This window comes from Scyliorhinus canicula, chromosome 7 (assembly GCF_902713615.1).
Source record: "Scyliorhinus canicula chromosome 7, sScyCan1.1, whole genome shotgun sequence".
NCBI lineage: Eukaryota > Metazoa > Chordata > Chondrichthyes > Carcharhiniformes > Scyliorhinidae > Scyliorhinus > Scyliorhinus canicula.
In genome coordinates this window covers 26,329,986-26,354,928 of record NC_052152.1, presented here as the reverse complement: position 1 = coordinate 26,354,928, position 24,943 = coordinate 26,329,986, and the positions used below count along the sequence as shown (strand labels likewise).

Genomic DNA, 24,943 nt, shown 5'->3' with positions numbered 1-24,943 from the left:
AACAACCCTATAATTTCCAGTCTGACCATTTCCCCAAGATGATAGTCCAGGATACCAGTCCAGTCATGATTAATGTTTCCCAGGAACTATACTTCATCTCTGTCCTAACACGAAATAGGTCCACCTCCCGCTCAAAGCAGTCCACCAAATTGGCGGCATCACAAGAGACAGGAACCTGTTCCTCAGGTCTGCTATTCTGTGGAAAAGAACTACCTCCTAATACCTAACCGAGATTTGACCTTGGAATACTTGAGATTGTGACCGCCGGTCCTCTCCTACATTTGGTTGAAACAAGCTGCCTATACAACACCATTTTTTTCATTTCATCATCTTGATCAAATTTGAATTCTTAATCTGGGTATAAAAGCTGTAAATCTCATTTGGACAAATCTGGCTAAACGAATTTTCCACAGTGGGACTCTGTGCAGTAACGAGAAATTTAGACATTCCACTTATTAAACTGTTGTCCATGCAGTACACAAGTTCAGATCCTAAATCAAAGCAACAAAAAATGGAATGAGACTAATTCTGCTGATTCTTTGTCACTTTCTACCTGTTGTTTTCTTCACCCCCATGCCCAAAGTCTGTAGTTGCAGCAAGTTTGCCAGTGGTCCCTGCAACGTTTCACATGGATGTGATGTAAAGCAAATACTTTCTTTTTATCCTTGTTTTCAAATCCCTCCATGGCCTCAAACCTCCCTGCCCCTTTAACCAAGCCCCACAATTCTGTGACCTATTTGCACTTGTAATCCTGGGCACTTGTGCATCCTTGATTTTAATTACGCCACAACTGGTGGCCATGTCTTCAGTTCCCTAGGCCCCAGGCTCTGGCATTCCTCCCTGCGCCTGCAACTTTCTGCCACTCCACCTCGCTTTTCCTCCTTTTGATTGTTGTTCTAGTAATAGGTCAACAGAGCGGGCAGGGGGCCAGTTAAGCTCAGTTGGCCTGACAGCTGGTTCGTGATGCAGAGCAAGGCCAAGAGAGTGGGTTCAATTCCTATACCAACTGAGATTACTTATGGAAGGCCCCGCCTTCTCAACCTTGACCCTCGCCTGAAGCATGGTGACCCTTCAGGTTAAATCACCACCAGTCAGCTCTTCCCCCTCAAAGAGGAAAGCAGCCTACGGTCAACTGGGACTATTTCGACTTTACTTTTCTGAGTAATAGTGATCAGATTCAATTACTGCAATGGATCATTATGAATGCCAATTTCCGAATTTTAGAAGTTGCAGTTCAAGTTTGAGGGGACCGGAATGGTATACTGACAAAACATCTAAATATCAACTGTATTTTAGTCAACAAAGAAAGTAGCAGTAAATGCTTCATATCAATATTGTTGCTGTGCTGTGAATGGCTGCTAAAGGTTAGCTGTGTGACGAAGAGAGTTATATTGAAGTAACTGAAATTTAACATTTATTGCAACTTGTACATTGCATTCTGTATTGGAGTGTAATTTTCCAAAAGTTTCACAAATGACAATTTATTGTGCTTTGCTCAATGGATCAAGTTCTATGTTGTACAGTACGTAATGCACAAAAAGGAGGTGTTGGTGGAGAAACATTATTGAACACTTGGCTACAATAGTTTCAGAACTGAGAGAGAAACAGAACATGCTGGCAAATTTGGTGCTCCACATCTGAAGTACTGTGTACAGCACTGGTCTCCCTGTTTAAGGAAAGATGTGTTAGAAGCAGTTCAGAGATGGTTTACTAGACTAATGCCCAGGAATAGATGGGTTGTCTTATGAGGAGAGGTTGGCCAGGTTAGGCTTGTACGCACTAGAGTTTAGAAGAGTGAGAGGTGACTTGAGTGAAACCTTTTAAGGTCCTGAGGTGATTTGGCAGGGTGAATATGGAGAGGATATTTCCTCTTGTCAGAGAAGCTAGAACGAGGGGGTCACTAGAAATAAAGGGTCGCTTATTTAAGCTGTGAAGAGGAATTTTTCCTCTGTGGGTTGTGAGCCTTTGGAACGTTCTTCCTCAAAAGGCAGTGGACGCAGAGTCTTTAAATATTTTCAAGACGGAGCTGGATAGATTCTTGATTAACGCGGGGACGAAAGGATTTACGAGGGGGGGGGGCAAAAGGTTATCAGGGATAGGCAGGAATGTGAAGTTAAGGTTACGATCACATCAGCCATGATCTTATTGAATGGCAGAGCAAGCTTGAGGGTTTGAGTGACCTCCTGATAGATATGTTCGTTTGTGTAGCAGCTCAGGCAGCATCCATGGGGAGAGATGGAGGAAGTTAATGTTTCCAGTCAATGACCTTTCATCTGAACGGGTTTTTCCAGCACTTTTGTTTTAATTTCAGATTTTCCACATCCACAGTATTTTGTTTTAGGAATAATTACCAGAACTGGTTCCTGCACTATTTACTGAAATGGGTGGAACAGCCATAATATTGCTTGAGGAATGCTCCACACTTTCGTAAACAACTTTGCATTTCAGCTTCCTGCTGTGGTACAGTATTATTGTCCTAAGGGGACATTGGTTTTAAAAATCAAACCTGCTGTATGGGCAAGTTCCGGCTTACTTTATTAGACTGCAGTTGAAATTCCTCCCTCATTTTCATTCAGCATGATCTCTTTCCTTGTTTTCACAATGCGGCAAAGATTTTCCGATTGTCTCGGTTTTCCACAGAAGAATGTGCATATTTAAGTTTTGCATACTTCGCTAATTGCCACATTTAGACCTCTAACATTTTTCCAGTCATGTTTTGTTGATGATTTCCCAATTAGTCACCAAGAGAGACATCATATTTGTGCTATGTCTATCCAATCCAGATCTTTGATTGTTGTATGAAGCCAAAACTTGCATCTAACTTATGCTGGGAATTTTTTTAAACTGCTGTAATTGTGTAGAGTTTACAGCAGAGGAATGGGTTGGTTGGTCCAACAGGTCTATACCAGTGTTGCTGTCATGGGAGAAAGAGGAGTTCTTATTATTCCACCTTGGTTGCGACCTTTTGAGTCTTGTCTGTTTTCCTGTCTTGTTTTCATAGAATTTACAGTGCAAAAGGAGGCCATTTGGCCCATCAAGTCGGCAGCGCCCCTTGGAAAGGGCATCCCACTTAAGCCCATGCCTCCATCTTATCCCTGAAACCCAGTAACCGGACCTAACCTTTTGGACACTAAGGGGCAATTTAGCACGGCCAGTACACATAACCTGCACACCTTTGGACTGTGGGAGGAAACCGGAGCACCCGGAGGAAGCCCACAACCCTCCCTTCAAGAGTTTAATTTCCCTTCACCAGTTTATGATATGAAGCTGAAAGTGCAAATGCGTTTTTTTGCTGCCACCCACTCTGCGCCTTCACAGGTTCTCTAACCATTAAGTGTAATGCAGTAGTACCTTTTGAAAGATTTTCACTTTCAGTCTCTTGGGTATTTCCTAAATAATTCTATGGAAATGTGCGAGGGGGCTGGCGTATTTTTTTGCTTTAGCCAAGGTAGTTAAATCCGTGAGGTGCCCGACTCAAGTGAAAAGAAAGAGGGTTGTGGAGATTCATGGGTGACTGGATAATTTTCCTACCATTCTCTTTAATATCTTCAGTTTAATGATTTATTCCTGTTACTATTTAACAGTTGTTTTAACAGTGTAATATTTTCCATCTCAAGCAAGTCATTCAAATTAAGTGCATATTGTGGGTGTTGAATGGAATTACTGCTGATGGAAACTATGTGCAGAATCAATGATAACACAGCTGCCAGGCAACATCAGCTGTTTTTTCCATCTTCCAGTGCAAAGCCAAGCTGATTAGCATAGATATCTTGACTAAGTGCTGATGTCACTACTTTCCATTCGAAGTTCATTTTGTCCTAGTTGGAACGTGCAGGTTTTGTTTAAGAATTTGCTGCCTCATACCGTAAAGCTCCTGAGGGCGAGCACTCGATTCTGTATAAATTAGAGTAGAGCACAATTGCTTGTAACTCATTGAAGTGTCAGCAGCAGCTCAAGACTGCTTTGCTGGTTTGCAAATCAGACCTGGGAGTCTTTTTCCTGAATCTAGCATGCATTTCCAAAGCCTTAACTGCAACATTATTCTGATTGCCTGCTTGCCCGACACTGAAGTCTTTACTGATGTTGACGTTCGGGTAAGGAGTTGGGTTACTTTGTGTATTGTTTTTTAACAACAACTTGTTTTAATTTATTGTCCATTTTCAGGCCATTCATAATGCTTGTTGTTGTTGTCACCATTTAGAACGTATTTAACTGGTTTGGTATATTTCAGTGTTGTTAAGAATGTTTGGCATTTTGAATTGGGAAGCACGTGGTGGTTTAGTTGGTGCTTGCATGTGTGAAATTGGTATTGGGGATATCTGATATTGGTCTCTTAACAGCTGATGTGCAATGTTCTGATCCTCCATTTGCAAAATCGTTCCTTTGTTCCTGCTTATTTAGTTTACAGCATATTTTGGGGCTAGGAAGATGGAACTGTGTACAGATATGGTGTGCTTTATCACTTTGTGGAACATTGGGAACATCTACTGTTTCTAAAATAAAGGGGAAGGGTTTCATGAGGTAATACAGTAACCGGCGAATGCACTGTCCCAGCTTAATACTTCAGTACCAATATTTATGTTAGAATCCGGGAAGGAAGTCTATGCTATTAACTTTGTACAGAGTACAGAATGAGGACATTTGTACTGGGGAAGGGAAAAAAAAAACCTGAATTGTGAATAGCTGCACGTTATCGTCCCGAGACATAATTCTACTTGTTGTGCAAGGTGTAAATGACAGGCCGCCTTTATTACATCCCACAACTAAAAACTTACTTGAGTTAATGGGTAGATAATCTGAAGCGCTGTTAGTAGAAATTTATGAATGGAGTCGCTAACCTTTCCTAACATCTAAATATAACTTATGTGAGGGTTATAACTGTTCAGTGGCATAAACCTAATTTAAGTTTTAAAGTGAACTCCAGTTGACATGTTTGTGCCCAGTGAATAACGTTTCATACAAGGCAGCGTTCCGTGAATAATATGTGCACCGGGCATTATATGAAGTTGTTATTCATATCTGGAAATGTGGTCGCTTTTGTTTTATTTTGGTGTTTGTGAAAGAAGCATTTTACATTTGTAAATAACACAAAAAGGTTCCATGACTAAAATATGAAGCAAAACTGAGGAAGATGCAGATAAAATGCATTACTACCAACAGCCTAGATAAAGCATACGGACTGCCCTTTCTCATGTTATGTATATCACTTAACAAGTGGCTGCTCCTCTCCCCCTAAACGGTGGCTCCCCACAACAATGGCTGCCGGTCTCCCATGAAATTTTTGTTGCACAGTGAAGTTCCAGTGAACATTCCAGTAGTAAAAGGAAAGACTTGCATTGATATGGTGCCTTCCACAACAACGTGCAGTTGTAGGAGCAAAGTAACAGAATGCCTCAAAGTGCTTTCTAGTCAATCAAGTACCTTTTGAAGTGTCATCACTGCTGTATTGTAGGAAAGAAAGCAATTTGTTTACAAGAAAGATCCGCAATAGCATTGTGATGATCTGCATTTAGGTCTTGATTGAGGGATAAACATTGGCCAAGGCACCAGGGAGAATGTCTCACCCAAACAATGGTACCTCTGACAGTGTAACTCCCCTGAATGTCAGATTCAAATTACAAACAGCACTTGTAGCTTTGCCCCTCTGCTAAGTACAAAGTCTGTCTACAACTGAAGGCTGAAAGTAAATTGCTTCTGTGAAAAGAACCTGACCACTTCATTCAGGCAACTAGCAACGTGGGGACAAACAATTTAGGGTATACTGCTGACATTGTACACTGGGTCTCAGGATGGCATTAAAGCCCATGCCTGTCACTGAATTCAAACCTAGGAAGAATTAAACATCTCCTCAATATTACAGCTCGTGGAGCCTTTTGATGCGAAGCAGCACACCTAGCAATGACCGATATTGTTCGTCATTATTTGACCTTTGTATAATGTAATCTGATCCGAGGCATAAAACAGTAAATGATAATAATAATCACTTATTGTCACAAGTACGCTTCAATGAAGTTACTGTGAAAAGCCCCCAGTAGCCACATTCTGGCACCTGTTCGGGGAGGCCGGTACGGGAATTGAACCCGCGCTGCTGGCCTTGTTCTGCATTACAAGCCAGCTGTTTAGCCCACTCTGCTTAAGTCAGCAACTACATAACAGGTGTTCAGGCCAGAACGGTACTCATTAAACAATATAGTCGTTCAAAACTATGTTACAATTCCAGTTTGCATTTATCCATTTGTTTTTAAATATAAAAGTTATCTGAAACCTTCCGAGTGATGGGAGTGCTGAGCGAATGGGAGTGGCGAGGCATTCGAGAAGGTGGTGAAACAGCTTTAATTCTGTGCTCCTTATACTTTTTAAAAATCTCCTGACTGTCTGTGTCAAAAGCCAATCGTTGTATTCCGCATTCCTTCCTTTGGTGTCTTTTTCCATTTGGAGAGGAAACAAGTAACATTAATGGGCTTCTTTGATAATGACAAGTTCACTGCCCAAACTGAGAATGAGCAAAGTAGTCCTGAGGCATTTGAAATTGTTAGCAATCAAATTCTGGCACCAAACCACAGAAGGAGATATTGGGACATATGACCAAAATCTCTGTTTGAATTCTTTGCTGAGGTGTCTGCATCACTGGCAAGGCCAGCATTTGTAGCTCATCCATTGTGAGCAGTTAAGAGTCAACATATTGCTTAGTCATAGAGGCAGGTTCTAAACTACAGAAATGGGACGCACATAATTTGACATTTTCTTATTATCACGATGTAAGAGTCCTGATTTGGGTGTGAATGGCGAGATGTTTCTCAGCGCCTGCAGCACTGAGAACGACCCTGCTATCAAACAGGACTTTGTTTTTTGGGCCCCGGTTATGACTGCGCAACTGAGGCTGCACTTAACCTCACATCCTGCACTGATGATTAGGGCGCCATTTTTAAATGCCATCCAGATCTCTTGTCCCCTTCAGACACCCCGCAGCAGCCTCGGGGCTGGTGGGGGAGGGGGGGATGGGGCCCTCCCCAACTTACCTCTCAGGTGGTGCTCGAGCCCCCCTCACCCCACCTCTTAAGGGGCAGGGCACCCCCACCCTTATCCTGGCCATGGGCAATCTGCCACCCAGGCACCTTGGCACTGCCAGCCTGGCACTGCCATGGTGCCCAGATGGAAGAGCCAAGGTGCCACCCTGCCCAGAGCCTGACCGCCCCAGGGCCTCTGGTATTGGGGAATGAGCCTGGCCAGGTGGTAGATGTTTCAGTCGGGGAGCATTTCGGGAACGGTGACCACAATTCAGTAAGTTTTAAAGTGCTGGTGGACAAGGATAAATGTGGCCCAGGGTCAATGTGCTAAATTGGGGGAAGGCTAATTATAACAATATTAGGCGGGCACTGAAGAACCTAGATTGGGGGTGGATTTCTGAGGGTAAATCAACATCTGACATGTGGGAGGCTTTCAGATGTCAGTAAGCAAGGAGTCAGGAGGGCTAAAAGAGGTGACAAAAAGTCATTGGCAAATAAGGTTAAGGAAAATCCTCAGGCTTTTTACACGTATATAAAAAGCAAGAGGGGAGCCAGGGAAAGGGTTGGCCCACTGAAGGACAAGGGAGGGAATCTATGTGTGGAGCCAGAGGAAATGGGCGAGGTACTAAATGAATACTTTGCATCAGTATTCACCAAAGAGAAGGAATTGGTGGATGTTGAGCCTGGAGAAGGGTGTGTAGATAGCCTGGGTGACATTAAGATCCAAAAAGACGAGGTGTTGGGCGTCTTGAAAAATATTAAGATGGATAAGTCCCCAGGGCCTGATTGGATCTACCCCAGAATACTGAAGGAGGCAAAAAAATGAAAATGAAATGAAAATCGCTTATTGTCACAAGTAGGCTTCAATGAAGTTACTGTGAAAAGCCCCTAGTCGCCACACTCTGCCACCTATTCGGGGAGGCTGGTACGGGAATTGAACCGTGCTGCAGGCCTGCCTTGATCTGCTTTAAAAGCCAGCGATTTAGCCCAGTGTGCTAAACCAGCCCCTTTCGGAGCACTGCTCCTTCCTCAGGTGAATGAATGAATATTCACCTGAGGAAGGAGCAGTGCTCCGAAAGCTAGTGTTTGAAACAAACATGTTGGACTTTAACCTGGTGTTCTAAGACTTCTTACTGTGATGCAAGTAGGGCAGTGGATGTTGTCGATATGGACTTCAGTATGGCCTTTGACAAGGTTCCTCATGGCAGACTGGTACAAAAGGTGAAGTCACACGGGATCAGAGGTGAGCTGGCAAGATGGATACAGAACTGGCTCTGTCATAGAAGGCAGAGGGTAGCAACAGAAGGGTGCTTTTCTGATTGGAGGGCTGTGACTAGTGGTGTTCCACAGGGATCAGTGCTGGGACCTCTGCTGTTGTAGTATATATAAATGATTTGGAGGAAAACGTAACTGGTCTGATTAGTAAGTTTATGGATAACAGGGCAGCACCGTGGCCGTGTAGCATCACAGCGCCGAAGTCCCAGGTTCAATCCCGGCTCTGGGTCACTGTCCGTGTGGAGTTTGCGCAGTCTCCCCGTGTTTGCGTGGGTTTCGCCCCCACAACCCAAAGATTGTGTAGGGTAGGTGGATTGGCCACAAAATTGCCCCTTAATTGGAAAAAATGAAATGGGTACTGTAACTTTTTCCAAAAAAGAAAAAAAAGGTTGCGGACGACACAAAGGTTGGTAGAATTGCAGATGGCGATGAGGACTGTCAGAGGATACAGCAGGATTTAGATCGTTTGGAGACTTGGGCGGAGAGATTGTAGATGGAGTTTAATCCGGATAAGTGTGAGGTAATGCATTTTGGAAAGTCTAATGCAGGTAGGGAATATACAGCGAATGGTAGGACCCTCAAGAGTATTGACAGTCAGAGAGATCTAGGTGTACAGGTCCACAGGTCACTGAAGATGGTAACACAGGTGGAGAAGGTAGTCAAGAAGGCAAACGGCATGCTTGCCTTCATTGGCCGGGGCATTGAGTGTAAAAATTGGCAAGTCATGTTGCAGCTGTGTGGAACCTTAGTTAGGCCACACTTGGAGTATAGTGTTCAATTCTGGTTGCCACACTACCAGAAGGATGTGGAGGATTTAGAGAGGGTGCAGAAGAGATTTACCAGGATGTTGCCTGATATGGAGGGCATTAGCTATGAGGAGAGATTGAATAAATTTGGTTTGTTCTCACTGGAATGACCTCACTGGAGGTTGAGGGGCGACTTGATCGAGGTCTACAAAATTATGAGGAGCATAGACAGAGTCGATAATCAGAGGCTTTTCCCCAGGGTAGAGGGGTCAATTACTAGGGGGCATAGGTTTAAGGTGTGAGGGGCAAGGTTTAGAGGAGATGTACGAAGCAAGTTTTTTTACACAGAGGGTAGTGGGTGCCTGGAACTTGCTGCCGGAGGAGGTGGTGGAAGCAGGGATGATAGTGACATTTAAGGGGCATCTTGTCAAATACATGAATAGGATGGGAATAGAGGGTTACAGACCCCAGAAATGTAGAAGATTTTAGTTTAGTCGGGCAGCATGGTCGGCACAGGCTTGGAGGGCCGAAGGGCCTGTTCCTGTGCTGTACTTCTCGTTGTTCTTTATTCTTTGTTCTCTGGTGACCTGCGAGAGCCCCCTTCCACCGGTCCCGTTATGATGTGGACCAGTGCTAAACGGCGCCATGGCGAGGGCATTAATTCCCGGGCCTCGGGATAATCGGCCCCAGGCGTATTTAAATGAACTTGAAGGCTCATTTAAATATGTTCATCTGGATCTCGCCTACCGAGTCAGGCGTGACGAGGCTGTTTGCGTGCCCCTTGTTTCTTGTTGAGGGGGTGAGTGTTTGAAATATACCAAACACACTCTGACAAAATTCCTTGGGGATTGGGTGGTAGAACCTATGATGTTCCTCCGAAGATCAAGGATGTCAGCTGAATCTGCAAACCAATGCTAGACAGAACTTGTTCATGTCAGTGCCATTTCTAGCCTACCTTCAGGTATGGTGAGATAGGTAAAGTCTTCACCGTGACCTCACATCAGCTGTGCATGCACCATTCCTGCACATGTGGAGGTGCCGTGCTGACCTCTGAATCTACTATGCATTATAAATGGGACAAATTGGGAACGAGGACAATTGTGTGATATTATGGAAATACTTCCATTGGAACCTATTGTGTTATATAAATGAATTATAAAGCACTTGTGTAGAATATTACCAGCGTGGCCTAAATGATTCAGGAAATGGAGGGTTTAATTTCACTAGTCTGATGTCAGTTCCTTTCATCCAACCTTTTAATTAGCTACTGACTTGGACAAAGCATTTAAGGAAATGTCTGAACTTAACTCTGTGAGTCAGGCTGGAAAATTCCATTGCTAATTGGTCCACAAATGGATTTATGGCTTAATCATATTGACAGTCATACATCTTTCTTTCCTCACCCCATCCTAACACAAGAAGACTTCCATTTTGAGAGCTTGCATCAGACTTCACCATAAATCACTGCTGCTGATTCAGCAGTCGAGAACAATTTCTGAAATTGTATGGACTGAGAATTGGCGACAGAGGGGGACATGGTCTTGTGGCTCGTGAGCTTTACCCATACCAAACACCACTCACTCTTACTGTGGAAGGCAACTGTTCAAACGTGCATGTGCAAAGTGCATAATTTAGGATGAAGGTTGTGGACGGGGTCCTCCAGCTGTTCACGCAGGTGTCCCCCGACGGCGCACCCCGCCACGGGTTTCCTGTCAGCGTGGGGTGGATTCAACGGGAAATCCCATTGACGGCGGCGGGATCAGAAGATCCTGCTACCGGCCAGTGGTGGGCCCTCTCCCGCTGCTGAGGAATAACACGCCGTGTGGGGTTGGGGGGGGGGGGGGGGGGGGGGGGCAGTGATTCCGCCCCAGATGTTAGCGAATTCACTTGACTATTAGGGATACGAAAGAGGTTCACTGCATACCTGTTACATGTTCCAGTTGGTTGACATATGTGATGGAGTAGGTTAGCCATTATGTGAAATAAATGAGTGCAATAGGTTGAATTATCTTTTCGCGTCCCGACGTGTTTTTTTTCCCGCATTTCTGTAGTATATATTTACTTTTCAATGGAGAAACTCAAGTTGTGATTCATAATTGCTTAAGGAGGAAGTTTCAGTTTGGATGAAGGCCACTCCAATTACAGGACATAGAACATAGAACAGTACAGCACAGAACAGGCCCTTCGGCCCTCGATGTTGTGCCGAGCAATGATCACCCTACTCAAACCCATGTATCCACCCTATACCCGTAACCCAACAGCCCCCCCCCCTTAACCTTACTTTTTAGGACACTACGGGCAATTTAGCATGGCCAATCCACCTAACCCGCACATCTTTGGACTGTGGGAGGAAACCGGAGCACCCGGAGGAAACCCACGCACACACGGGGAGGACGTGCAGACTCCGCACAGACAGTGACGGAGCCGGGAATCGAACCTGGGACCCTGGAGCTGTGAAGCATTTATGCTAACCACCATGCTACCGTGCTGCCCCATTTTACTACCCAGGAGGGTAGTAAAAGAATTAAATTTGACTTGGCCGCATGGCAAAGCCATTTTAAATCTCAATGTTTTACTGCTCTACATAAATACAATAGGCCTCATGCAGGAAATTGATTTGAAGTTGGAGGTAAGATGGTGCAGGAAGAAACTAATGTATTGAAATCATTTCCACGTGGGTGCGTGGGTTTCCTCCGGGTGCTCCGGTTTCCTCCCACAGTCTAAAGATGTGCGGGTTAGGTGGATTGGCCATGCTAAATTGCCCGTAGTGTCCTAAAAAGTAATGTTAAGGGGGGGGAGGGTGTTTTTGGGTTACGGGTATAGGGTGGATACGTGGGTTTGAGTAGGGTGATCATTGCTCGGCACAACATCGAGGGCCGAAGGGCCTGTTCTGTGCTGTACTGTTCTATGTTCTATAATTCATTTTTTCCAATTAAGGGGCAATTTAGCGTGTTCAATCCACCTAGCCTGCACATCTTTGGGTTGTGGGGGAGAAACCCACGCAAACATGGGAAAATGTGCAAACTCCACACGGACCCAGAGCCGGGATAGAACCAGGGACCTCGGTGCCGTGAGGCAACAGGGCTAACCGACTGCGCCACCGTGCTGCCCTATCGTTTTGCTTGAATGATGTGGTCAGGAGCAGGACCAAAACTATTGCACGGTGGCACAGTGGTTAGCAGTGCTGCCTCACAGCTCTAGGGTCCTGGGTTCAATTCCAGCCTCGGGTGACTGCCTGTGGAGTTTGCACTTTCTCCCAGTGTCTGCGTAGTTTTCCTCCGGGCGCTCCAGTTTCCTCCCGCAGTCCAAAGATGTGCAGGTGAGTTGGTTTGGAAATGATAAATTGCCCCTTAGTGTCAAAAAGGGTAGGTGGGGTTACTGGGATAGGGTGGAGATGTGGGCTTAAGTGGGGTGCTCTTTCCAAGGGCCAGTGCAGACTCGATGGGCCAAATAGCCTCCTGCACTGTAGGGATTCTATGAAACCACCGATTCCATTCCAGTCCTTGGCCACCTCTAAAGACTGAAAGTGGAGTGTTCACAATGTTTGCTCAGCTCAGTTTATGGCCCAGTATCTCCAATGCAAAGCCTACCTGCTTCCACATCATCTCTGGCTCCGCCCATCATGATTGTTCCGGTGTCCTCTGACCTGGACTTCCACACTCCATTAACTTGAACTCATGAAAAACACTTTCTACATCTTAACTCGCGCCAGGTTCTGTTCACTCATCGCCCTCGTGTTCTCTGATCTACATTTCATCTTGGTCATAGAACACTTGTTGATTTTAAAAGTTTAATCCTTGTGTTTAAATTTTTCCCTATCTCTGTAATCACCTTCAACTATCCAAGAATTCTGCATTCCTCCAATTCTAACCCCATGTGCATCAGTGACAGTCCTCAACTTTCTCGGCTCCAAGCTCAGGAATTGCCGCCTGAAATCTTTGTGCGTTGCCTTTTTACGATGCTCCATGAAATCTCCCTCTGTGATTAAGCTCTTAACGACATGTGTGTGTGTGATTATGGGCAATCGTCAACTGCAGTACTAGTAGAGAGGTAATTCTATTCCGACAGTTAGGGACAACCTTTTACCATCCACTAACCTGGTAAGACCAAGTTAACCCAAATGGTTGCTATGCTTGACTTACCTGGTCTTTGGGTCTACATAGTAATGGAGTAATTATAAGTACATTTATAGCTCCTTGTTCTAGCGCACCGGTATATAAATAGCCATTGCCCATGCCCTTAACTGAGAAGTACTTGAAGGAAATGCAGAAAAGTAGACATGACTGAAATGCGTTCGGACAAAACACCATTGGAAAATAGTAGCAAATCGTCAAAAGCAGAGCTGACACTCATCGTCTTGTATTACACTGATACCACTGGGCTCACCAATTGCTGGTCCCACACAGCTTACTGCAGGCCAGATGTAAACCTTGCTGGAACTGACAGAGAAGTGCCGGTCTTCAGAGATTTAAATTAGAGGCAGGCGTGCAGGATCAGTTCTCGAATGAATTTGGCAGCACGATCGTGACCGTTGTGCTTGCCATTAATGAGGTGTTATGTACTTTATGTGAACTTCATGCATCTAAACATTGTGCGGTTCTCTATTTCAAGGCAGAGATAGATTCCATTTTTGGAATAATTGAAAAGGTGGAGTGCTCGTGTATCTTGTGCAAAACGTTAAATGTGTCAAAGTTGCTTTGGCCATTTTGCACCATTTGAAGAAAGTTTTAAATAAATATGATTGCTAGGATGTCTTTGTGGGAAAGTTAAACTATTTAAAAAATAGAGGTGATGTCTTCATGTGTTCACAAGTAATAATAAATACTTACTGTGTGGGTTGTGGAGCTCCAATTCAAAGAGGCTGCACCTAATTATTTCCGAAGTTGTGATCTTTATGTCAGTTGTTCCATTGTGCATGTTTTGAATTTTTATTCAATTTTTGAGACATCAGGTTGACTGTGGCACAATACAGTCAAAATATCATTTTCTGTAACTCCTTAGTAAAGTGTTATCTTCACCAGAGTGCCAGTAGCTCCAAGTGCACTTGACCATGTCAATTATTGACTGTTCAGGTATTAAGGATCAATCTGGCCAGCTCTTTGACTTGCAAGGGGAAGAAAGGCCTGGAAGACGTCATGTTGGGGTGGGCGACAGAGCACAGTCCAGGAAGCCAAAATACACTGAACAATATTTCCCACAAGGGAACTCTCATTTCCCAACCAATTAGCTTTGTAGCCCCTGTCCTCCTGCATTATGGCTAGTGGCAATCCAAAGGCATGTTTATTTTCAGTGGAGAACTATTCAGGATAACATTGCCTGTTTTGAAATAATTGAATAATCTCAAGAGTGAGAGAGACTCAATGTACACATTTTGTGCTGGTAAAGTGACAAACAGCTATGATTCACATCTGTTGAAAGGCTATTAAACCTATGCTGTTGAAATGTAATCATTGATTAAATCTCTCTACAGGATGACTTTGAGACACTATTCAGGGCCTATGACAGGAATGTGACCTTTCAGTTTTTTAAGAGCTTCAGACGTGTGCGGATCAACTTCAGCAACCCCATTGCAGCAACTGAAGCCAGAATTCAACTTCATGAAACGGAGTTTAATGGGAAGAAAATGAAACTATACTTCGCACAGGTATTCATTTTTACTATTGTGAATTTAAAGCAAATTCCTCTTTTGTAAATATGTTTGCTTAAAAAAAAATGAAGTATCCCCAGACTTTCTGTATTTTCATGAGGTCATGTCCTAAATGAAGGGCGCAATTTAATGGAAAAGAAGCGGAGTACCGTTTTGGACGGGTTTAAATGGGAACATGGGTATTAGGAGCAGAAGTAGGCAATTCAGCCCCTCAAGTCTGCTCCGCTATTTAATTAGATCATGGCTGATCTCTTCCTGGTCTCAAATCCTCCCCACCTGTTGCCCATAACCTGTTTTGTTTTATCAGAAATATGTCTATCTCCTTCTTAACCATTGAATGACTCAGATTCCATGGGGCAGTGAGTTCCATAAATTCACTACCCTCTGCGAGCAGTAGTCCCTCCTCATATCAGTTCTAAATCTACCACCTTACCACCTATATCTGTGACCTCTGGTTCTAGATTGCCCCACGAGGAGGAACGTTTGGTCTGTGTTTACTTTAACAATCCCTTTTAGTATTTGATAAACCTCGATCAGATTCCCTCATCCTTCTAAACTCCAGCAAGTATAAGCCCAAACTGTTTAATCTCTCCTTGTACCCTTTCATCCCCGGAATCAATCTGGTCAACCTCCTCTGAACTGCCTCCAATGCCTCCACATCCTTCCTCAAATCTGGAGACCAAAACCGGGCACAATACTCCAGATGTGGTCTCACCAACACCCTATGCAATTGCGACAACACTTCTCTACTTTTATACTCCAGTCCCTTTGCAGTAAACACTAACATTCCATTTACCTTTTCAATTGCATGCATACCAACGTTCTGTGATTTATGAACAAAGACCCCCAGATCCCTCTGCCCAGGCGCATCTTGAATCTGCTTTTCATAGGTAACTTCCCTTCCTATTTTTTCGGCCAAAACGGATAACCTCACACTTATCCACATTAACTCCATCTGGCAAATGTTGGCCTAATCTCCTAGCCTATTTCTATTCGTCTGTAAAATCTGTATCTCCTCTTCACTGCCTGCTTTCCCATCTATTTTAATGTCATCTGTAAATTTTGCTGTGTTACACTCTGTCACTGCTTTCAGATCATTTATATAAATTGTAAACAGTTGAGGTTCGAGGACTGACTTCTGTGGCACCTCGCTAGTTCCAGATCGCCAGCCAGAGAATGACCCATTTATCACAACCCTCTGCTTTCTGTCAGTCAGCCAATCCTCGATCCAATCTAGTACTTGAAGCACCGAGAACAACCCTGCCATTAATCGGGTCTCTGCTTCATCTTTGGGCAGTGCCAGGGTGCGAGAGTGGCAGTGCCATAATGCCATTGGGAGTGCAGGGTACCACCCTTCCCAGAGCCCAACCAGCCTAGGCCCCCGATCACCTGCGAGACCCTCCATGGACCGATACAACACGTCAATGTTTGTGGAAACCAGTGCTAAACAGTGCCCGCTCGGTGTCTCTGAGGCAAGGCCGTTAGGTCCTGCGCCTTGGGTAACTCCGGCGGAGGCATATTCAAGTGAGACTGACTGCTCACTTGAGTATGAAAACCTGGATCACGCCCATTGAGAACGAGATCCAGACTCGCAATATCTTGTTCCACCTCACGATGGAAATCCCGTGGGTGGCCTCTCACGAGATTTAACGGCCTTGTCGCGTCCCAAGTCGGTGAATTGTGCCGTAAGTAATACTGAAAAAAGTACTTCAACACAAAATTTTCAGTTTTATTGCACAAGGTGACTGATATGTGACAGTAGGACTCTGTTGTCATATATGGTGGTACTCTGAGGTTGGATATGTTTGGACTCAGAATAGAGGGAGTCTGAGTGAGTATAGGATATGAGAATTTGGTGTTTTCAATCCCAAGCAAATTCAGTCAAGATTGGCTAAAAATAAATTTCATGACTGGAAGTCTGTTATCGCATAAAGTTTTCTGTGGTCAGCTTGTTAGTGCCATTGTGGTCAGCTTATTTTAGCCATTGTTTATGACCATGGCAACATGGGTATCTATGGCCTTTTGAAGACCACTCGGTCTATTGCAGTTGGGCTGACTAGAAAATAGTAAATTAAGGTGAAATTTAACGGGATGAAAGTGCTTCAATGGAAGAGGTAGCAGAAATAGGCAAGAATCATAGAATCCCAACAGTGCAGGAGGAGGCCATTCGGCCCATCAAGTCTGTACCGACCCTCAGAAAGAGCACCCTACCCATAGCCCCACCATATCCCTGTAAACCAATAGCCCCACCCAATTGTTTGGACACCAAAGGGCAATTTAGCATCGCCAATCCACTTATCCTGCACATCTTTGGACTGTGGGAGGAAACCGGAGTGCCCAGAGGAAATCCACGCAGACACGGGGAGAATGTGCAAACTCCGCGCACACATTGACGCAAGACCGGAATTGTACCTGGGTCCCTGGCTCTGTGAGGGAGCCATGCTAACCACTGTGCCACCCACATTTTTTTCTAAGGCACCTCAAGAAAAGGTGAAGTGAAAGGGGAAAGATTGGGCAGACAGAAGTGAAGGGAAAGGAAAACAAACGTTAAGGCATGGCATGGAGTCTGCCGGGAGGGACTGAGTAACTCTGTGCCAGGATAATTGTGCTGTATGAGGTGGCTGTGTATAGCTGGTGGCAGATTAAAGGCTGCAACTGGTCACTTCATACTATTCCACGTGTCATTCCAAGCAATGGTATGGTAGCTGCATGTGTAGTGGCAACAAATGGCACAGATCTCAATGGGGCATGTGGCCTACCTGTGCTCCTATTTCACCTTGAAACCTGTAAAATGAATTATTCACAGTTGCCATGTAGTTCTGTGCCAGCGTTGTCGGATATAGTTGCCAACATAATGGAAAATACACAGATAATCGAAGCAATGGAGACCATTCAGCCCTTCGAGCCTGCTCTATCATTCATTATGATCATGGTTGATCATCAAATTCAATACTCTGATCCAGCCTTCCCCCATCGCCCTTGATTCCTTTAGCCCCAAGAGCTATATCTAATTCCTTCTTAAATTACACAACGTTTTGGCCTCACCTTCTGTGGTAGTGAATTCCACAGATTCACCACTCTCTGGGTGAAGAAATTTTTCCTCACCTCAGTTCTAAAGCGTTTACCCCTTATCCTCAAACTATGACCCCTAATTCTGGACTCCGTCACCATCGGGACCATTCTTTCTGAATCTACCCTGTCTAATCCGGTTAGAATTTTATAAGTTTCTATGCGATCCCCTCTCACTCTTCTAAAGTCCAATTAATATATTCCTAACGTCTAATTCCTAACCGGCTTAGTCTGTCCTCCTATAACCAGGAATCAGCCTGATGAACCTTCGCTGCACTCCCTCCACAGCAAGAACAGCCTTCCTCAGATAAGAACACCAAAACTGCACACAATACTGCTCACTGATGATCTATACAGTTACAGTAAAACATCCTTATTCTTATACTCAAATCTTCTCGCTATGAAGGCCAACATACCATTTGCCTTCTTTACTGCCTGCTGTACCTGCGTGTTTATGTTCAGCGACTGATGTACAAGGACACCAAGGTCTCGCTGAGTATCCACCTCTCTCAATTTGCACCCATTCTACCCATCTACCTTCCTATTTTTGCTACCAAAGTGGATAACCTCACATTTGCCCCCTTAATACTGCATCTGCCATGCATGTGCCCACTCACTCAGCCTGCCCAAATCCCACTGAAACATCCCTGCATCCTCCTCACAGCTCACCCTCCCACCCAACTTTGCATTATCTGCAAATTTGGAAATAGAATCACTGCAGTGCAGAAGGAGGCCATTCAGCCCATTGAGTCTGCATCGACCCTCTGAAAGGGTACCCTACCTAGGGTCAGGCCCCCACCCTATCAACTTGACCTAGTAGCCCCACCTCACCGAATCTTTTGGACACTCAGGGGCAATTGATAATGGCCAATTCACCTAACCTGCAATTCTTTGGACTGGGAGGAAACCGGAGGACCCGGCGGAAACCCACGCAGACACAGGGAGAAAGTGCAAACTCCACACAGACAGGCACCCGAGGCCAGAATTGAACCCGGCCCCCTGGAGCTGTGAGGCAACAGTGCTAACCACTCTGCCACCCCAAAATAACATCAGAGATAATACATTTAGTTCCCTCATCCAAATCATTAATATATAATGTGAACAGTTGGGGTTTTAGCACAGATCCCTGCGGTATTCCACTAGTCATTGCCTGCCAAACGGAAAAAGACCCATTTATTCCAACGTTTTGCTTCCTGTCTAGTGACCAGCTTTCTATCCATCTCAAGATACTGCCCGCAATTCCATGCACTTTAACTTTACATATTAATCTGCTATGTGAGACCTTGTCTTCTGAAAGTCTAAATAAACCACATCCATCGGTTCTCCCTGGTCAACATCATCAAAGACTTCTAGTAAATGTGTCAGATTTCATATATATCACATTCATGTCATGAAGTCTGCATCACTGCCGCTTACAACTGTCTTCTTGTGGGTAATTGCAGTGATTTGACAGCACCTTCCAAACCTGTGACCTCTACCCCCTAGAAGGACAAGGGCAGCAGATGCACGAGGCACCACCACATGAAAGATGCCTTCAAGCCACATACAATCCTGACTTGGAATTATATCGCCATTTCTCGGTCAAAATGCTGGGACTCCCTCCCTAACAGCACTGTGGGTATACCCACAACACAAGGACTGCAGCGGTTCAAATGGTTGACCACCACTTTCACGAGGGCATTTATGGATGTGCTGTGAATGTTGGCCGAGCCAGCAATGCCCACATCCCATGAAATAATTATTTTAAAAATCCAGACCTTGAAAATGGGTTGGGGACATTTGGGGGTCAAAACATGACCCATCTCAGACTCGATCCCCAATTCATAACACCCTCTTGGTGAAAATTAGATATTGCTGCTCGAAAAATATACTGTTGCATAATGTTAAGTGCGGTTTAACTTTGTGCACAAAATTAACACATCAATTTTCAATCAAAGTATAACTTTTTAACTAAAACTTGCAGCATTAAAAAAAATTCATATTTTCTTTCTAGATCCAGAACAAATCTTCCTCTAAAGGTAGCCCACACCTGGCTCCACCACATCCAGAAAAGCAGTTCCTCATTTCTCCGCCAGCATCTCCTCCTGTTGGCTGGAAGCAAGCAGAAGATGCCACTCCAGTTATAAACTATGATCTGCTGTATGCGATATCTAAGCTGGGCCCAGGTAATCACAATGTTTGCTCGTAGTTCAATAGAACTTGGGAGTCTTTTTTTTCTTGTTTCTCCCCATCCCCGTTGCAATTTTCTCAGGATTGAAACATAGAGAAATGTCAGGATTTTCTGCCAGTACAACAATGATTTCTAAATAGTGAACATTTAGTAGGAACTGAAGGCACTGGTGCTAAGTTTGCAGATGATACAAAGATCTACAGAGAGACAGGTAGTATTGAGGAAGCAAGGGGGCTGCAGAAGGACTTGGACTGGCTGGGAGAGTGGGCAATGAAGTGGCAGATGAAATACAATGTGGAAAAGTGTGTGGTTGTGCACTTTGGAAGGAGGAATTTAAGCATTTAAATGGGGAAATGCTAAGGAAATCAGAAGCACAAAGGGACGTGGGAGTCCTTGTTCACGATTCTCCTAAGGTTAACGTGCAGGTTCAGTCAACAGTTAGGAAGACAAATGCAGGTGACACGTGGCACAGTGGTTAGCACCGGGTTCGAATCCTGGCCCTGGGTCCCTGTCCTCGTGGAGTTTGCACATTCTCCCCGTGTCTGCGTGGGTTTCACCCCCACAACCCAAAGAAGTGCAGGTTAGGTTAATTGGCTACGCTAAATTGCCCCTTAATTGGAAAAAAATAATAATTGGGTACTCTAAATTTATTTTAAAAAAGGAAGGTAAATGCAGTGTCAGCATTCATGTCAAAAGGGCTAGAATCCAAACCAGGGATGTACTTCTGAGGCTGTATAAGGCTCTGGTCAGACCCCATTTGGAGTATTGTGAGCAGTTTTGGGCATCGTATCTAAGGAAGGATGTGCTGGCCTTGGAAAGGGTCCAGAGGAGGTTCACAAGAATAAACCCTGGAATGAACAGCTTGTCGTATGAGGAATGGTTGAGGACTCTGGGTCTGTACTCGTTGGAGTTTAAGGAGGGGGGATCTTATTGAAACTTACAGGATACTGCGAGGCCTGAATAGAGTGGACGTGGAGAGGATGTTTCCACTTGTAGGGAAAACTAGAACCCGAGGACACAATCTCAGACTAAAGGGACAATCCGTTAAAACAGAGATGGGGAGGAATTTCTTCAGCCAGAGGGTGGTGAATCTGTGGAACTCTTTGCCGCAGAAGGCTGTGGAGACCAAATCACTGAGACAGAGATAGATAGATTCTTGATTAATAAGGGGATCAGGAGTTATGGGGAGAAGGCAGGAGAATGGAGGATGAGAAAAATATCAGCCATGATTAAATGGTAGAGCAGACGCGATGGTCCAGGAGGTCTAATTCTGCTTCTATGTCTTATGGTCTTATAGTCTAATTAGTCTACTGTCCCAATGGGATTGTGGTGATGGGGATGTTTAAAGGGCAGGTCACCCCAAGTTACTGTTGTCTGACGTCCAGAGGCTGGATTCAGAATGATGCTGGAATGTATTATTAGGAAGAGGGGGCTGATTTTAAGAAAATAAGGACTGCAAGGCGAGGGGGGTAATTTAAAAAAAAAAAATATTAGTTCATGTGATGTAGGCGTCACTGGCTAAGTCAGCATTTATTGTGCATCCTTAATTACTCCTTAACTGAACGGCTTGCTAGGCTATTTCAGAGGTAACCACTACATTGCCATGGATCTGGTGTCACATGAGACGCCAGACCAGGGATGGCAGATTGTGAACCAGATGGGTTTCTACGACAATCGACAGTGGTTTCATGGTCATCATTAGGTTTTTAATTCCTGATTTTTATTGAATTCAAATTTCACCATCTGCCATGGTGGGATTTGAACCCTTGTCCGCAGAGCATTACCTCGGCGCTCTGGATAATAATCTTTTATTGTCACAAGTATGAAGTTATTGTGGAAAGTCCCTAGTCGCCACATTCCGGTGTAAGCCGGTACGGGAATTGAACCCTCGCTGCTGGCCTTGTTCTGCATTACAAACCAGCTGTCTAGCCCACTGAGCTAAACCAGGCCTATTAAACCAGCCCTATGGATTGCTCGTCCAGTGACAATGCGGCTACACCACTGCCTCCCTCCAGCACGGAGGGGGTGGGGGGTTAAACCATGAGGAATATTTGCCAGAGTTCTCCACCCGTTGACTGGCGGTGGGGTTCTTTGGTTCTACTGGCAGCGCACCCCCACCCGTGGGTTTCCCGACGGCGTGGTGTGGCTTCAATGGGAATCCCCATTGGCAACTGCGATAGGTGCAGAGAATCCTGCCACCTGCTGCTTAGAAACACGTGACTGGGAGGCCAGGGAATACCACCCATTATTTTTAAACTGCCAAGCTAAATTGAAGAGAATAAGTACGGTAGTTTAGAACAAGATTGAAAGAAATTGGAGGAAAGACCAGTTAAATCAAGAACCAATTATCGTGTACCACAAAACTTGGGATTCGAAAGCCTGTAGATGTAAGAGGACAGAAGGACGAAGGATCATGTGTCATCTGATCCAGTGTGCATATTGAGATGTGGATATAATAATGTGTTATTGTAGCAAATGTAAGGAAATTTTTTTTTGTTGTTGCTGAGATCCATTTTATTTTTTTCCTGTTCTGTACAGGGGAGAAATACGAATTGCATGCGGGTACTGCACCACGTCCCAGCGTTGTCGTTCACAGTCTGTGAAAGCGACTCAGAACTGGAGCAGGAGCAAGAGGAGGAGGAGGGGAAAAATCGCCCTAAACCAAAAATCGTTCAAACAAGACGGCCAGACTACGCTGCCAGCCAGTCTAAGCAAAAGTGAACTTTACCACTTTGTTTTGTTTGCATTTGGACTCCTCATGCAGAGAGCGATCACACTACGGAGTTATGATGGGAGGATACTGGACAGCAGTTTTAACCAGTGCAAATGTTTGAAGTCCCAAATATATACTGTATGTGGACTGATAGGCAGAAAGAATATGGGAAATTTGTACTGTATAAATTCTTTTGTGTTATTTCTGCTGCAAGCCTGCACATTAAATTGCAAAGATATTAATGCGGACAGCCAGTTGGAGCAGCAGTGATAATGGTCCACATGGAAATCTTGTGGCTGCGGTTGGCACTGAACATTTTTTGTTAGTTGTCTGTTCTACCATTATGGATGTCTTTGAATGTTTGGAATGACTTGTTTCCTCACGGTTTTACTTCATTTGCATATTATTGCAAAATTGCAGTTAATCATGTGGTGTTTAGAGTGGCCTGCTACGATATTTAAGGTAGTCCTTTCCAGCAGAGCTGGCACGTATGGAATTTTGGCATATCCAAGACTTAAAACAGGGAAGCGAACTTAATTGCAAACAGTAACGCTTGCACGTGTTAATTCAACTACTTATCAGGATCAGTTTAAGTATCTTTTCACTTTGAAACTTTTATCAGTAAAGTTACATAAAGCGTTATCTTTTATCAAAATGCATCACAAAGGGTATGTTGATGATTCGCACACTCTCTTGTGCTTTATCTTTCTGCATATCTTCTGCAACATAGCTAAACCTGTGCTAAAACTAACCATATATACTAAAGCACGGTTATTGTGTTGAAATCTTAAAAATTCACCAACTGCCACAAGTCATGTGAGCTGTGTTACAATGTGCTTCACAATGTATCATGTGAGCTGTGTTACAATGTGCTTCACAATGTATCATTGCATGATCAATTCCATTTTAGCATGTCCTTGAATGTTAAAGTTTGACGTAGACACTTAAACTCATTGCGTTTTGTTTCTTCTGACTGGTTTACTTGCACAGTGAAGGACTGCAGTGCCATCTACTATCAGAAGGATTAACGTTGCTGATTATTTGAATGGTTTTAGCGCTTCATAATCCAGATTGAAGGCCAGCGCCAGAAGACGGTTATTGTGCAGAATGGAATGAAATTCAAACCCAGAAAGGCTCCCGAATGCGGTCGTCTTTTCTTAATTTCCTTCGCAAAACAATCCACGTACCAATTTTACTTCTGAACTAGACAGAAAGTTGGGAATGAAAGTGCAGCTGCATAATGTGGCTTTATCTGCAGGGTAGAAAAGGAAAATTTGTTCTGCGCATTCAGAGGTACAAGAGCTGTTATTTGGGAATAAGACTTATTAACGATGAGTTATTGTAACCACAACCCTAATCCAATTCCATATATCCCGCTACACTTTAATATGATATCCTCACCTGAAATTTTGGCTACTTGAGCTACCCATTTGTTATTTGTTAATGTAACTACCTTGGGTAAATGGGGAAAGTACAAAATTACTGATTTGTGATGTCTTGTCACAGTATACTCATCCTATGTATAATGTTGGAACCTTTTAAGCTGTAAGTCTAGAAGTGAACTATTAAATTATTGAATTGTGCTGTACATATTGTTCATATTTGTACAGATTGGAATAATTGGGCAAATGTGGGATGTTTACAAATAAATACATTTGCTTTAAAGACCTTGTTAGCATTTTTTGAATGCAATACTTCCCTCACAAAATGAAAACATTGAATCCTTGGCCAGTTCTTATCAGGATGGTAATTAAGAAAGTGACCTAGTTCTTTAATCTCCAGCTGCGTGTTAATACCACCGGCAGAATCAAAGTCAGAATTAGTTTTAAAGGTAGGTATGTCTGTAAGTCTATTATCACTGTCTATGGACCAGTGAGTCACATCGGTTGAACTCTCTTTCTTTGTACTATATCTTCACTCAACTTTGGTACATGTCCTACTGAAAAGAAAATAAAGTTGCTTTTCACATCCTGCTGCATTTTGATTTATTTTAAACCTTGGAAGCTTCTCGAGCTGTGGTTATGTTGAGGAAAGAAATCTTAAGATATTGTACATCATTACTGTGGCAACACAACACACAGTCATCCTACTACCCATTGTGGTCCCCACAGAATAAACAATTACCACCCATTTCACACCATTTCCCTCCGGAATATCTATTCACTCTTAAACAAGGATCTTGTTATTCATAATCTCCTCATGAATTACTACAAATGACAGAAAATAAATTAATGGATAACACCTTGTTCCTTACTGAAGAAAACTTCCTGGTTAATTTTACCATCAACTGCCTCGCTGAAATCATGGGATTAGCGA

The 24,943-nt window shown here is 43.9% G+C and overlaps 1 protein-coding gene across 1 annotated transcript in view; it reads left to right on the top strand.

The window, feature by feature from the left end:
- The window catches only part of LOC119968807 (calcipressin-1-like), an 86,243-nt gene extending 61,646 nt beyond the window's left edge, over positions 1 to 24,597 (top strand). Inside the window, 4 exon segments of the mRNA XM_038801620.1 lie at positions 14,499 to 14,672; positions 19,738 to 19,909; positions 22,453 to 22,508; positions 22,510 to 24,597. Of these exon segments, the coding sequence (XP_038657548.1) occupies positions 14,499 to 14,672; positions 19,738 to 19,909; positions 22,453 to 22,508; positions 22,510 to 22,635 (528 nt within the window). The 3' untranslated portion in view covers positions 22,636 to 24,597.
- Positions 24,598 to 24,943: the final 346 nt, after the last annotated feature.